The 15,042-nt window shown below is 32.0% G+C and overlaps 1 protein-coding gene across 1 annotated transcript; it reads right to left on the reverse strand.

Annotated features, from left to right (window-relative positions):
- Positions 1-6,935: 6,935 nt before the first annotated feature.
- On the reverse strand, positions 6,936-11,874 carry LOC114760869 (protein SRG1). The gene is made up of 4 exons (XM_028950169.1): positions 11,581-11,874; positions 9,298-9,545; positions 8,678-9,005; positions 6,936-7,407 (listed from the first exon to the last, which is right to left on the reverse strand). Exons 1-4 carry the CDS (start codon positions 11,845-11,847, stop codon positions 7,156-7,158), a joined length of 1,095 nt encoding a protein of 364 aa, XP_028806002.1. The 5' UTR covers positions 11,848-11,874; the 3' UTR covers positions 6,936-7,155.
- Positions 11,875-15,042: the final 3,168 nt, after the last annotated feature.

Consider the following 15,042-nt stretch of genomic DNA (forward strand, 5'->3'; position numbering starts at 1 on the left):
TGCTGGGCTCTATACATTGTAGTTCTCAACACCGGTGAGAACCTACGACACGATCGTTGCTCCCTATGTATCTGAGGGATGCAAGTACAGGGGATGGTTGAAATTCAGACTTCCAGCAGCCGAGTCACTGATCCCTTTCGATTCTTTCGATTTCCCCATTGCTGGGAACCCAATCTCGAGTGTGTGAGTGGTGCCGATGAGATGCGATGATCCACTCGTCGCAAGATCTGTTCCCCGTGATCTATTTCTGCTTCTAATTTCCACCGACCATGGTGGTTTCCCCCTACGGTTTCTTTCTGAAAATGGGAGGTGACAAGAATGACATCGTTCTTTCCTTTCTTTGCTTCGTGGACCTTCAGGGAACCTAGCTCATGATACCATGAAGACACACAAAGTAGGCCCTGAACCACTGAATAATTCTCATTGAACTAAATGAATATTCACAAGTACATAAGACAGAACGTGGCCCAACTACTTATAGACAAAAAGGATGCAAACTAAAGACAGACTATCCTAAGTGGGCCTTCGGCCTCACAGGCCCAATACAATCAAGTTTGTTCCTCATTAGCTTTAGGCACCAACCATTCAGCTGCCAAAGGGGTCACCAGCATAGAGGGCCGATAGCCGGCCTCTGGCAAGGTGCTTAGGTGGCATTAAAAGAAAGAAAAAGAAAAAGAATCTACGGGTAGTTTTATCTTTTGCCCCAAATATTGAAATGCCAATTTGATACTCTATCACCAATTTGTCAATTTAATAAAATACTTGAATTAGAATACCAAAACTTGAATGGAAAAAAAAAAAAGGGAGATAAGGTTTCTGTCTAATAAGTTTGGCGTTTTGGATATGCTAATTACAGGGCAGTTCACCATTTTTTTTGCTCATTAAACAATGGCAAAGTTCAATTTTTAATTTAGAGTTTGATATTTTCTACTCAATTTAATCATCATCCTACATGTGCATGAACTATAGTAAGAGAGTCGGTTCTCACCACCCACCTAGAAAGGATTAGAGGTTTCTGATCAATCTTGGTATTTTCATGGCGAATGACGGCCTATGTATCTCCTTTGTGGGTTCATTCTTTATTGTTGTTTCTGGGTCTTATCTCTTTCGACTTTTTTATTTTTATTTTTTTATTGTAGAAATATGAAATTTCCTCTGATTTTGCTTCCGACGATTGCCTATTCCTTAAAGTTGTTGATGTTCATCATGTACATGCATCAAAAGTTCAAAGCACTCATCCGTCTCTATTGGCAACCAGAAGTGATATCAAAATTATTCAACAGTTCAGGAATTATTTTGTAGTATTTTTCAAAGACTATCATGACCGGCTGATGATTTTAAGACAGGGTACTAAGATTATTCAAGGCTTAACACTTGCATGCTTTGCCTGGAAGCAAAATAGGCCTTTAGCTAAGCACTCTTTTAAAGCTATTCATGTATGGGTGCAAATTCTTGGCCTTCCTATGGATCATCACACAATGATTATTGCGTGGATGTTTAGTAATAGTATGGGATCTTTTTTGGAATATGACTGGTCCAGCTCATCTAGATCCGGGGGACTTTGCATCAAAATAGCTATTCCTAAACATCTATCATCTTTTCATCTTAATTCTCTCCATGTGCAATCTAGTAAGAAGTTAAGGCTTTTGTTCCTTCTTGAGCATGTTGGTTGTCTATATTGCTTTTGCAGCTCTACAAGCCATACTAATAGACAATGTACAAAAGTAGAGCACAAAAAATGCTTTGGCCCAAATCAGCTCAAATGTTTTTTTAATGGGAAGGGATATGTTTGTAAAAGAGAAGCAGGATTGATAATCCATTTCAATCCAATCCCTTTAGCTTCTTCTTATAGTCACTTTGGCAAAATAAAAGGCTCTATTTCTACTCAGAACAATAGGGATTGTTGGAAAAAGAGATGCCATTCTTGCGACTGCCCAACAACAAAAGAACTCTAGAGACTGCTTCTCTCTACAAACAGCCTAGAGTCGAGCATAATGATTCAACATCTAACCTTAATTCATCCTCATGTGGCTCTACCATTGTTAAGAAGCGTACCTTGAATTTCTTAAATTCGCCTCTCCTACCTATGAATAGGAAGCATAAGCATTATGAACAATCAACACCTGCAGCCTAGCACTATAAAAGGGCTAGACTTTCTTCAAAAGAATATGACTTTAATGCTCCAAGGTTTTTCAACATGACACATGTATTCTTAGAGGAGTTAACTCGTCGTGAGGATGATTTTGAAGCAGCCAAACTTGCTTTAGATGCTTTTTATACTTGGCAGGACAAAAGATCAATAAGTCCAAAATTTTTGTAGCGGTCTGCCATAAATCACTAAAGAGGTAAAACTAGTAGCGGTTATGCACAAAACCACTACTAGTTTCCAACAATTTGACTCGTGACACAAGATTTTTTGGTTTTTTGGTTTTCATCTGGAAATTATTTCACAAGAAAATTCCAATTACAAACATACTTAAGCACCATCATCTTGATGCCTTTACACTTTGTCCTTTTTGGTGTCCTGTAGAAGAATATTTTGAGCATATTGTTTGTTTGTGTTGTTATGCTAAAGCTAGTGAGCTGGTTTGGCTGCCTTTCAATCATATCTATTGAGATTTCAACATCGAGGATTCATAACTAGTTATTGGATACTTTTTGCTCTCTTTACAAGCAAAGTGACTTTGATTTGATTACAATCATTGTCGTTATCAATCTTATTTGGGGATGGCAAAATTTTGCATTCTATCAAAGATTTTATCCCAATCCATCCCACGTTGTAACTCAGTTTCATGGATATATGAACATTTTAGAGAATATTTGTCAATGGCCACAACATTATGTTTCTCGCTCTTTCAATCACCCTTCTATTCTACACAGTAATCTCCATCATTTATATTGGAAGATCGGTACGGTTTAAAAAGTACAAATAAAAAAGAGTTAAATACATCCAAGTTCTATTCCAACAAGGATGCTTCATGATTCATGGAATCACTTTGAAAAAGACTGTACACTTATCTGATCACTCGTGCGATCTTTTACTCAGGCATTCTTAGATATGCTCTTTCATGGGCATCAACTTATTCTTCTTCCTATCATCAACAGTGTCCTTCTCTAGCTGTTTTGTGCATTGGTTCTGAGTTTCTCGATCCAACAAGATTCTAGAGTACCTTGCAGAATGGCCTCATTTATGATGCGTTATCTTGACTCTTTACACACGCACACTTACTCATATATTCAAGCATGAATTTCGCTTTGGATAAGCTTTTGGTTAAATTTGGGAATGTTTTGATTAAGGGATAAGGTATTTAAATACCTCAAAAATATTCATGAAGTAGCATCCAGCACTTGTTTTTTTTTTTAATATCTTATATGCCCTTAAAGTTTATTTTTGTAGCAAAAATACTCTAGTTGTTATCTGTCATTTAGTTTGATTATTAAATTATGTAGTTTAACTAATGTCTTTAATAGTTAAACTGAATAGTGAATAACGATTCAGGATATAAATGCTATGAAATAAAACTTTCAAGGTATATAAGAGCTAAAAAAAATTTCACATGCTGGGTGATCCTTTGTCAATATTTTTCAGGTATTTAAGCACCTTATCTTTTTAGTTAATCATTATGCAGGGGAAAAAACAAAAGCCCCGGTGTTCTATCCTAATTTGCTACTCCCTTCCATCATATTTTGTAAAACGTTATCTATTAGTTCTGGTTATAATGGGTATAATTATATTTATGATAAAATCCAAGTGTTAAGATTTGATTGATTGTAATTATATTTATCATAATATTATATGTTATATTGTAATTTCAAAATTGGATATGAAACAATAATTTTTACATATTTATATTTTAACTGGTTTGGTAAAAATATCATTTTTTAATAGAATAGAGATTAATTACAAATGAAATAAATTTTAAAATTAAAAGAAATAATATTTTTGAACGCTAAAAATGTATCATTATAAATCTTTCTACTATATTTTAGAGAAGATTTTGACATTTGCGCTAATTTTTTAGGATAACTAATGATATAGATAGCAAAATCAAACTGTATTTTTTATCAAGTTATTCTATCAATTACTCCTCTGGTATTTAATATAAGACCTAATTATTAAGTTGATTTTGATCCTAAATATAAGATCAATTTCTTATATTTGTTAATTTTTTCTAAGTTACCCCTGTAGATACTCACTCAACCATAATCAAGTAGAAGAAGAGATATTAAAGAAGATGATTATGGTGTTTTAGGAAAAGCATATCATATTTCTTATAATTAACTAACTTACCTAACTTTCTTAATATAATCAAATTAGTTAAATAGGTCTTATATTAAGAACCGGATGAGTATATAATTTGCAAAAGAATCTAATTATTCAAAAACTTAACTATCTAGAATCTAATTATCCTATATGACAATCTCAAATTTTATTGTTTAATCATTCAAATTTCAAATATTTTCAACATATCACCCGAAAAAAATTACCCTCAACATTAGTTTGGTTAATAATCATAAATGAAAGTGTATGCATATAAATCCATTTGCCTATCCATGTGTTACAAATTTCAATATATTGTATAAATAATATGATTGCTTTTTTTGGCTATATTAGTTTTTATAAGAAAGTTATTAATATTGTTATCTTACTTGTCTAATCATCATTAATGATCAAGAGGAACTGATTTTCATGAAATATAAAACAAGTTTTCTGGAAAATCGCCATTTTGTCTTAGTAAATGTCTAATGATGAGATCAATGATAATGATGCCCTTATTAGCACCAAATACACAAATATATCCGTTGACTGCTTAATTAAAAATATATTTAAAATATTACATTATTAATTATGTCATTATATAAATTGTTGTAGGATTATAATATGAAATAATGAAATTTGAAATTAGCAATAAAATAGTGACATAATTAGCAACAAAAATATTCCGAGGCAAACAATATCTAGCGGTGGAAAATTTTTTTGGCTAAAAATTTTGTGACAAAAACTAGTGACATAATTAGTGATGAAAATTACCTATATATGGAAAGCTTTCATCGCTAGATATTTTGTAACAAAAATTAGTGACAAAATTAGCAATGAAAATACTGATGAAATTTAGCGGTGGAACACAATTCTATGACTAAGCCGTCAGCAAATTTAACAACAAAATTTTAATTGGTAATCCATTAGAAATTAATGATGGGATGTTTTTTTATCGCCAAGTGAATTGGTAATAAGAATTTGTTTTTATGTTGAAAGCATTTATTATTTATAGAAAAATGGCCCGTAGAAGAAGGATATTGAAAAACTAGTATAATTATACGGTGTTGATGGAATATTTAATAGGCATGAAAGTTTTGTTTTTTCATTGGTCAATGTGATTATTGAATCCATATAGGTTCATTAAATTGCTTCTACATTACGATATATATATATATATATATATATATATATCAGGGCCTTATTTGTTACAAGGTTTTTAGTAGTCATTTAGTGCAGGAAGATGAGTCATGATTATTCAAGGTGGTTGGTTAAAACTTAAAATGGTATTTTGGCCTATTGATAAGAATAAGAAATAACATTAGTTCATTGACATTTATTTATAATTTTTGGATTTTAATTGGTATTAATTTTTGTATAGTACTTATTTGTAATTTTTAGGCATTTTTCATAATCTTCTCGGTCAACTAATGATCAAAATAAAGAATGTTTAATGGAGGGGTAACATTGCACCTTATTAACATTTAAGATGTGACATTGCATCACTTGATAGTTTATAATACACAATAATCCTGAGAGAATAATTTAAGGAAAAATGCCCTTTAAGATAAGAAATAACATCAGTCCTCTAGTATTTATTTATAATTTTTAGTACTTGTTAATTGATATTAATTTTTTGATATGATGTACTTATTTATAATTATTTGGTGAGTTTTTTCGATAGTTTTTTTGTCAATTAATGATCAAAATAACATATATTTAATGGAGGGATAACATTGCATCATTTTAATACTTAAGGATGACATTACATCACTTGATAGTTTAGGATAGAATAATACTTACATCAAGTTCTTTATATCCATTATGTCAAGTTTTTCAATGACACATAACTATATTTAAATATTAGTATTTAATAATATTTAATTATAAATTCATATAAAACAAAATAGAATATTTGCTCATATGTAATTGGAGAACTTAATCTAATGAATATAAGGAACTTGATCTAAGTTTTTTTTCCTTTAGGATATAATATCTCTGAAAGAATAATTTAGGGGGAAATTGTATTCTTTAATTAACTCTTTGAATAGTACTAATCTTGCTTATCTCCTTCCTTAGTAAATGAGTACGATCCCGCATACGCACAAAATATACAAGTATCACTAGAGAAAAAAATGTGTATAAGTGATTGCACTTAAATCCAATTTGACAATTATGCATATAATTAGAGGTGGTAAAGCGGGTTAACCAATCACGCATGAAAATTCAAAGACTTTAACCGGTTAGACTTAACAAAATGTCAACCTGTCAAGATGCGGGGCCTAAGCTTAATTCATACAATAAAATCTAGTTATACTCAAATTGTTTTTATATTTTCATAAAGGTATATAACTAAATTAACCCAAAACTTGTAAACATGAATATATAATATATTTTATATGATTATTTTTATATTATCAATTTCCTAACAAACATAGTTATGTTTAAATTAACTGTAAAACAATAATTTTTGCTAAAAGTGAAAAATTGTAAACATAAAATGAAAATTTATATAAAAAAAAAAAAAAGTAGGCCAACTTGTCAGAGTTGGCATATGTAGATTGTAATAGCTTGCGCCCTAGTGAATTGGCGTTCCATCAACTCAAATCTACCATAATTAGTAGGTATTGGACTTGCAAGCGCACCCTAACAAGTTGGTGTTTTATCAAGTCAAATCTACCGCAAACTCGGAGGTATTAGACTTGCAAGCCTAACGACCCATATCATCGACCCTATATATAACATTAATTTGCACATTAAAATATTATTTAGGTACATCACACAATGTCTAAGTATTGAACAAGATACAGACACTAGATGAGAGCATGACGTGCTTATTCTCTGACCACAAGCGAACACATCGTATTCCAAATTTGCATCATATCCTTTATTCTCAATTAATCATTTTGGATTCTTATGGTATCAAGATAAGATTTTCCAGCGAGCTTGCGGGAGAGAAAACCTTTGACAAACTCAGCCACACCAATTGTTTTGAATAAAGCTGGCCTTTGTGGATTAATTAGGCTACGTGCTGGACCCATATCTCCATCCAACTTTGGGCTATAGAATGTTGCAATAGACATCCTTGTTTTCTCTGAGCTCACCATTGCTCTATGTTCTATGCTCTTGTAAATCCCATTTGTCACAACCTATACCCAAATTGCATCAACATATATATCCAAAACATATAATTAAACATCTTTGTTTATTTTCTATTGAATTCATTTTCCTATTTCATCTAAATCCAAAAGGATTTAAAAAAAACTCATATAAATAAGTAAATTAACATTCACCCATACAACGTGTACATCATGTTGTATCATGCATCTGAGAGTGTGTCTATTTTTTAAAAGTATCAGTGCAATATGGGATCCATCAACTTTATTCTAAAAGAGACTAAACTCTTGGCAAAAATTAACTATCAAATGATTGTATTCCCTCTAGCTAGTCTTAAATGCTCCCCAGTTCTAAATATAGTAGCTAGATAGCAAATTGTCTTTTATTTCAAATTTAATACCTTAATCTATTTTATCTTTCATATTTACTTTTTTTTAAAACTAATACCATGTTAATAAGGATATTTTAAAAGGATCATGTCACATTTGTTAAAATTAGGTAATTTATTTAGTTATCTTAATTAGTCAATGCAAATTAGGCAAGTAACTCTTACATTAAGGATCTCAGAAGTATACTACATGAGCTGGTTGAAGAATTTGCTTTGATCCTAGATGTAAAATCTAAATCCACTTGATCTTTACGTCAATATATATAATGTCCATAACACTATATAATTAAATATCTTTGTTTTCTGTTGAACTCAAGATCATTTGGGGGGGGGGGGAGCGAAAGTCCTTTTCCTATCCTATCATCAAAAATCCAAAAGGAATTTTTGACCAAAAAGAAAACAAGTCATATAAACAAGTAAACATTCACCCATATAACATGTGAATATCATGTGATATCATGCATTCTATATGAGTTTATGTCTATTTCTGAAAAGTATCAGTGCAGTATGCGATCAATTAATTTTTTTTTTTTTTGGTTTACTGCGATCAATTAATTTTATTATAAAAGAGGCTAAACTGATTCAGGAAAAATACTCTCAAATAATTGTAGTCCTTTTGGTCTTAAATGCTGGAGCTAGTTAAGAGGTTTCTTTTAATTCTAAATATAAAACATAAATCCGCTTTATCTAATTAATTTATAATTCTTTCCAAACTGTCTTATTGATTACATATACTAAAGAGAGTTGTTATCAATGGGGATAGTTTCTAATGCAATTGATCAAAAGGAGTATTATTTTGAAAACATCAACACATATTTATTATAAGTAACTAATTTAATTAATTTATTTAGGATATGTGAATTAGTTATCTCACTCATACAATTAGAATCTGATGGGGTATAAAAATTGATTACCTCCAACATATCACCAATGTTGACCACAAAAGCATTTGGGAGAAAAGTGACCGGCAACCAAATGCCATCCTTTTTTATTTGAAGGCATTGGTCAACTTGATTGACTTGAAGGAGGATGGTGAGACCAATTGTGTCTGAATGAGGACTCAAGCCATTCACAAGCTCTGGTTGAGGACATGGTGGATAATAGTTCATCCTCATAGACTGCCAACCTTCTTCAAATAGCTCTCTCATTTCTTTTTCCTCCATTCCCAGTGCTTCCACCATTTCCTCTAAAATCTTCAATGCTAGCTTTCTCATTTCTACACTATATGCCTCTAAGTCATCCCTGCAAGTATAGCCACCACACAATGTGTTCTAAATATCAATCATTTTTTAATTAACCTATATATAGATATAAAATCACTTATATATTAACTCATTACCACATATTATCTACATAAATTGGAAAATTGACAGAGGTTTTTCAAAAATCAATTTTAAAGTTCAAGAAATTATTGGTATATGGCTAAATTTTCAAAGAAGTTTTGCGCAGTTAGAGTAGAGAGAGGTAAATATTTATAACCTCAATCGCTGTCAATGTAATGCCTACCAGCTTAGAGAGAGAGAGAGAGAGATACTTGAATGGGAGAGGAAGGTTGGGGAAGAGGTGGGGCTTTCTCAAAGAAGGAGGATGAGTTATCATATAGAACATATCTGCCCAATCAAGCTTCTGCTCCTCGCTAACCACGAATGCTTGACCAAACCCTTTTAAGTCTTCCGGTGTTTGCCAAAATTTCTTCTTCTCTTCCATTGGAAGATTAAAGAACTCTTGTATTCCCTTTTTCATTCTCTCAACTATTGACTCTTCCACTCCATGGTTTATCACCTACGTCATCAATATCAATGGCAATATCAATTTTAAAAATTATAACAAGTCTTGCATAGTATTGTTACTCATTTTCCAAGCTGTCCATTGCCTTCAGATAAAAAAGGATGGCATTTGGTGCCTTAATGATGGGTGAAAGAATAATTTGCTTTATTAATTAGCAAGATTGTCATTATTGAAATTACAATATTCTTCGTTTCTTCTCCAAATTCATAGAACAAAAAGTAACAAAACACACCAAAATGATCCTTTGATTTTTTTTCAAGAACAAATTTTAACCTTTTTCTAGAACAAGTAACCAAAAACACATTTTTATTTTTTTTTATTTTTAAAAAAATTATAAAGACAAGAAACCAATGAGGCCCTAAATTGCTTTAGATTACCACCCTAATGATTGCACAAATTACTTAAGAAACTTCGGTTCATTTGATATGAAGTATTCAAAATGAGAGGTAAGGATTGAGAAAACCCATTAAAAGAGTTTTTAATATGAGGAATTACTTGTTACTTGGGATTGGATAAATCCATGTAACTAGCTAAGATTGGGGAATACCATGAGGGGGTTTGCCTAATCTGAAGTAACAAGCAATCCATCATGCTAAATGCTCTTTTAATAGGCTCTCTCAATCCCAATCTCAATCTCAATCCTTATTTGTCATTCTCAATACTTCATACCAAGCAAGACCTTTGTACTACTCTCATAGTAGGAGACTAACTTTCATATTCACACTCTTTTTCTAGAAAAGAATTGTGTTCTATAGATGTGCTATATAAGGCTTCTGCATAGCCTCTCAAACAACACTACTACAAAAATATCCATTTTCATTCTCTATAGAAGAAAAAGGTCCTATATTCGTTTGACTTAACCTAACAGATGATTATATGTCCATATACTTGTTTGGTTAGTCAAGCCATATGAGTATATGCCTCATATACTCATCTGGTCACATGACAAGACAAGTATATTGTCTGGTCTCATATATGAGATGAGTATAGAGCCCCACACTGTTGCCCAAATAGATGAGTATGGGGCCCTTGAACAAATGAATATGGGGCCACATATTTGTCTATTCTAACTGCTATTTACATCTTCTTTGTTCATGTTCCCCTTAAATAGATGAAAAAAGGACTCTAGAACAAATGAAAATAGACCTTTTTGTAGTAGTGCAAATATTTTTCTCAACCAAACCTATATGATATCTTAGAATGATAGACCATAATTTACCTCCCATGAAAAATTGAAATTCAGCAAATTCTAAAATAATATAAATTACCTTCAGCCAAACCTATTTGATATCTCAGAATGATAAAACATAATTTACCTCCCATAATAAATTGAAATTCAGAAAATTCTAAAATGATATAAATTACCTTCAACCAGACCTATTTGATTTCTCATAATGATAAAACATAATTTACCTCCTATAAAAAATTGAAATTCAGCACATTCTAAAATAATATAAATTACCTTAAACTAATTAATTTCAATCATTTTAAAATTAAAATTCAACTATAAGATTCTCAAAGTTAAAGGTCTATCCTTTGACAAGCAGAAAATACTTCTAAAAATGAATAAGGATAATTTGGCATCTAGAACAAAGGTTTTGCAAAAGACGTCTGTAAGTGTGGGTGAGTGCGAGTGTGTGTGTGTGTTAGGGGGGGCAGGGAGGGAGAGGGGGAAGAGGGGAGAGGGAGAAGCAGTGAGAGCGAGAGAGTGAGGGGAGGGGGGAGAGAAATATAGAGAGAGGGAGAGCGGGGGGGGGGGGAGACAGAGCACAAAAGAGTGAGGAATAGAGCGAGAGTGAGAGAGTAAAGGAGAGAAAGGGATAGACTAGAGCGAGAGTGAGAGAGTGAAGGAGAAAGGTATAGACTAGAGAGAGAGCAAGAGATTAAGGGGAAGAGAGAGATAGAATGAAAGCAAGAGAGTGAGGGAGGGGAGGAGGAGGGAGAGAGCCAGATGTCAGGAGAAGAGAGAGATAGAGCTAAGGAGAGAGAGGGAGATGGGTAAACAGATTAAGATATAACATAAAGAGACCTGAAAGAAGCCCCAGTCTCGAGATGCAAAGTGAAGTCTTTGAAGCTCAGAGGCCTTGAAATTTGGAGAAGATAACTTGGAGAGATCGATTATAGGAACTTGAAGAGAATAATTGTCGGTATTGTCTAGAGATAAAGAATCATGTTCATGATGATCACAACGCACATATCTTTCAGGAACTTTGCTTAAACCCTCCTTCGTTAATTCCTGAACTGAAGGTACCAGAAGTGATCTTCCCAACTTCATTACTCTTTCTTTTCCTTCCATATTCTCACTCTTGACACCGACACAAATCAGAGCTTTTGGCCATTATATCTCATTATTTCCTATTTCGTATAGATGCATGCTCGTGTGTGTATGTGCGTCTTTTTCTGAATAAAACTTACAATCAAAATATCAATAAAATCAGATGTTGACTAGTGATAATTATACAGTGAACTGGCAATAACATCCACATATCGTTGCTGCAATGAAATGGAATCTCATCCACAAATGCAAAAATGGATTCGCAATCATTGGTGCATTATCCTCATTATTTGCCTTTTTATCTTCTTTTTTTTGTGAATCGTAATGTGCATCAAAATTCCTTTTGTTACATACATATATATATATATATATTATTATTACGATATCAGAAAATAGTTCTCTTACGATAATGCGCATAATGCTATCATAGAGTGAAAAAATTGAACGAACATTTTTTAGTGCAAGTTTGTTTTCTTTTAAGTTTTATTGTTGACATGCAATAAAAGTAATTGTCACATCTCAAAAATTTTCATTTGGCAATAAAGAATAAAAAAAATTAGGATGAGAATCAATGTAGAAACTAAACGGGGAGATGAAACAACTTTTGATATGAAACTTTTAAAAGGTCCGAACTGGCATTTTCGTAATTATTAGTCTAGGAAGGGTAAAACGGGAAAATTTGAGAAAAATTCCAAAAAATCCCTAAAAAATAGAAAAATTATAGAGTAGAGGTTTTGAAAACTTGGTTGAGGCCCAAAAGGTGGAATTTCGGTGAAAGTGAATTATTACGGAATTTCCCATAAACAAAGGTTTTTCGGGAAATTATTAGGGAAATAAAGAAAAATAATTATTTTAATAAGTTAGAGGCATCAATAAATTTGGGAGATTGATGAAAAATTCATCTAAATATGTTTTTGAATTTATAAAATTGGTTTTAGGCCTTGGAGGCTCAGGAATTAATTTTAGGGAATTTATTTTCCCTCAGATTCACTGATAAAGGCCTAATCGGAGAAAATTCAAAATAAATATGTAGAGGTGGTGAAAAATTCTGAAAATTTCTAGATCATGCTCCCATATTAAAATGTGAATTATTATGGAGAGAAATGAATTTTTGGAGGTCTTGAAAAATTATGGAATGTTACTAGTGAATAGTAACCGATAAAGTTTCAAATCGGTTTAAGATAGTGATTTGGTTTGTAGGCCATATTTTTGGGCCAACCCAAACCATTTTTTGGGCCCAAAATAGACCCATTAAAGGCTCAATTTCGTGTACTTTCCAGATTTCACTATTTTTATTAAATAAAATGCAAAATTAAGAGATATTTGCTTGGAAAAATCTAGAGAAATGCCACATGGAGTGATCTGAATATTTTGGACACTTGATGGCTGCCACATACACCTCCTTAAGTGTCCAATTTCGTGAAAATCATGAGGGAGAGGGCAGACTTGAATTTTTCTATAAATACCCCTTGAAAATACAAGAAAAATGTTAGAAAAGTAGGAAAAACAAGGTGAAACTCTGTCACTCTTCATCCAGCCACCCTTGCATGAAATTTTGAGGTGTTTTAGGCAAGAGATCATCCAAATTACTTCAAGAAAACACTAAGGTATGTCCAATCATTAATATCTCTAAGTTTTATATTGATTAAACAAGGATTTTTGCCTGAAAAAATGCTGAAAATCCTGCCAAAATTTAATTTGGATGTGTGATGATTAGGGAAGGATAGAAACCTTAATAATCAAGTGGAATAAGGAAGATTAAATTGTGTATGGATTGATTTTTGGATGAAAACAAAGTTAGGGTTTAAGGGAAGGAATTTTGTTCAGCACTGTTCATATGGAAGCAATTTAATTTTGCTTGATTTGGTAATTCCAATGGCTTTAAAACATGTTTTTGTGTAGGGATATAATGTTGGAAAGCGTTTAAAATCATTGGAATCAAAAATAGAATTTTGGAAGCATATAGCCCCCTATTCAGCCAAGAGGAGTTCATGGGGAAGGAGTTTGAATTTTAAAGATCTGATTGCACCATTGGATTCCCCATGAAAAATGTGTAGGAATGAGTCATGAGATGGTTGATTCTAAAGGAAGAATCAATTTGTAAAAAATCAAAGACAAAAGGGGGGAAATTGTTAAGTAATGTTAAAGTGTTAAAACCAAGTTGTTTTGTGATTAATATGGCCTATGTTTATATTTGGTTTAATAGGCATTGAGAGGAGGAATTAAGGAGAAGCATTGCTCCTTGGAGGAATTAATTGGACAAGCTTCACAAAGGTAGCTTTGAATTATAATTTAATTATTTATCTTGCTTGTTTGTTGTGATTGTTGTTTCTTGGATTGGAGGAAGTTTGTGGTGACCTTGATTGTTTGATTGACATTAGTTATGTTTTGGCCAAATACTTTGTGGTATGTCAATATGAATCATATGATGTTCCCCTCCTTGCATGATATTTGGTATGAATTCCTATGAGTTTGGAATGGTTTGGATTGCATGACATGCCACAATTAAACTTGTATGGATTTACATGATAATTATAATTCATATGCTACTCAGATTTCTTTGAAATCTCATTCCTCCTATGTCATTTTATGCACTAATTAGAAAGTGGACCAAGCATGAATCAAGGCAAGGAATTGGTATTGGGATAGTGGAGCAATATGTAATTAATGTTGTTATTGTTTATACACTTTGACGAATTTTCTGGAATTATTCTGGATTGAATTGGACTAATGATTATTTTTTCTCCATAGAACTCTTAGCAAGCTTCATGTGAAAATTAGAACCACTTCGTTTTGATTTATCTAGATTTAGTTATGAATTTTCAAAGGCCTATTTTGATATAAATAGTGTACGGACAAGATGAACAGTGAAATCCTGAAATTCAAAACTTTTCATTCGGAAACATTACGAAATGACTTATACTGGTTCCAATTGACATATAATGGATTATAAAGAGAGGTGTGACAATAATCATGTTACAACAGCGAGGGAATAAATATATATATATAGTAAAATACACTAAGCACCCTTCTATTTTATTCAATTTCAAAAACCTCCTCTTTATTTTAAAAACATATGCAAATCTCCCTTAAAATTGAAACATATGTTACACAAACCTTCCTCCTATATGTAAGATTTTATTTCCATCCACTCAAATGGTTAGTTGACCGTTAAGTTTTGAATTTAAATTAATTTTTTGACCAAAATACCCTTTT

Source organism: Neltuma alba, unplaced genomic scaffold (genome assembly GCF_004799145.2).
Source record: "Neltuma alba isolate B1F8T4 unplaced genomic scaffold, ASM479914v2 tig00011033_pilon, whole genome shotgun sequence".
Lineage (NCBI taxonomy): Eukaryota > Viridiplantae > Streptophyta > Magnoliopsida > Fabales > Fabaceae > Neltuma > Neltuma alba.

Coding starts and splice junctions, on each gene's coding strand:
- LOC114760869 (XM_028950169.1), bottom strand. CDS start 11,847: ATGGAAGGAAAAGAAAGAGTAATGAAGTTGGGAAGATCACTTCTGGTA. Junction 9,546..11,580: donor GAGACTGGGGCTTCTTTCAG/GTCTCTTTATGT, acceptor TTGATGACGTAG/GTGATAAACCATGGAGTGGA. Junction 7,408..8,677: donor ACATTGGTGATATGTTGGAG/GTAATCAATTTT, acceptor ATTTGGGTATAG/GTTGTGACAAATGGGATTTA.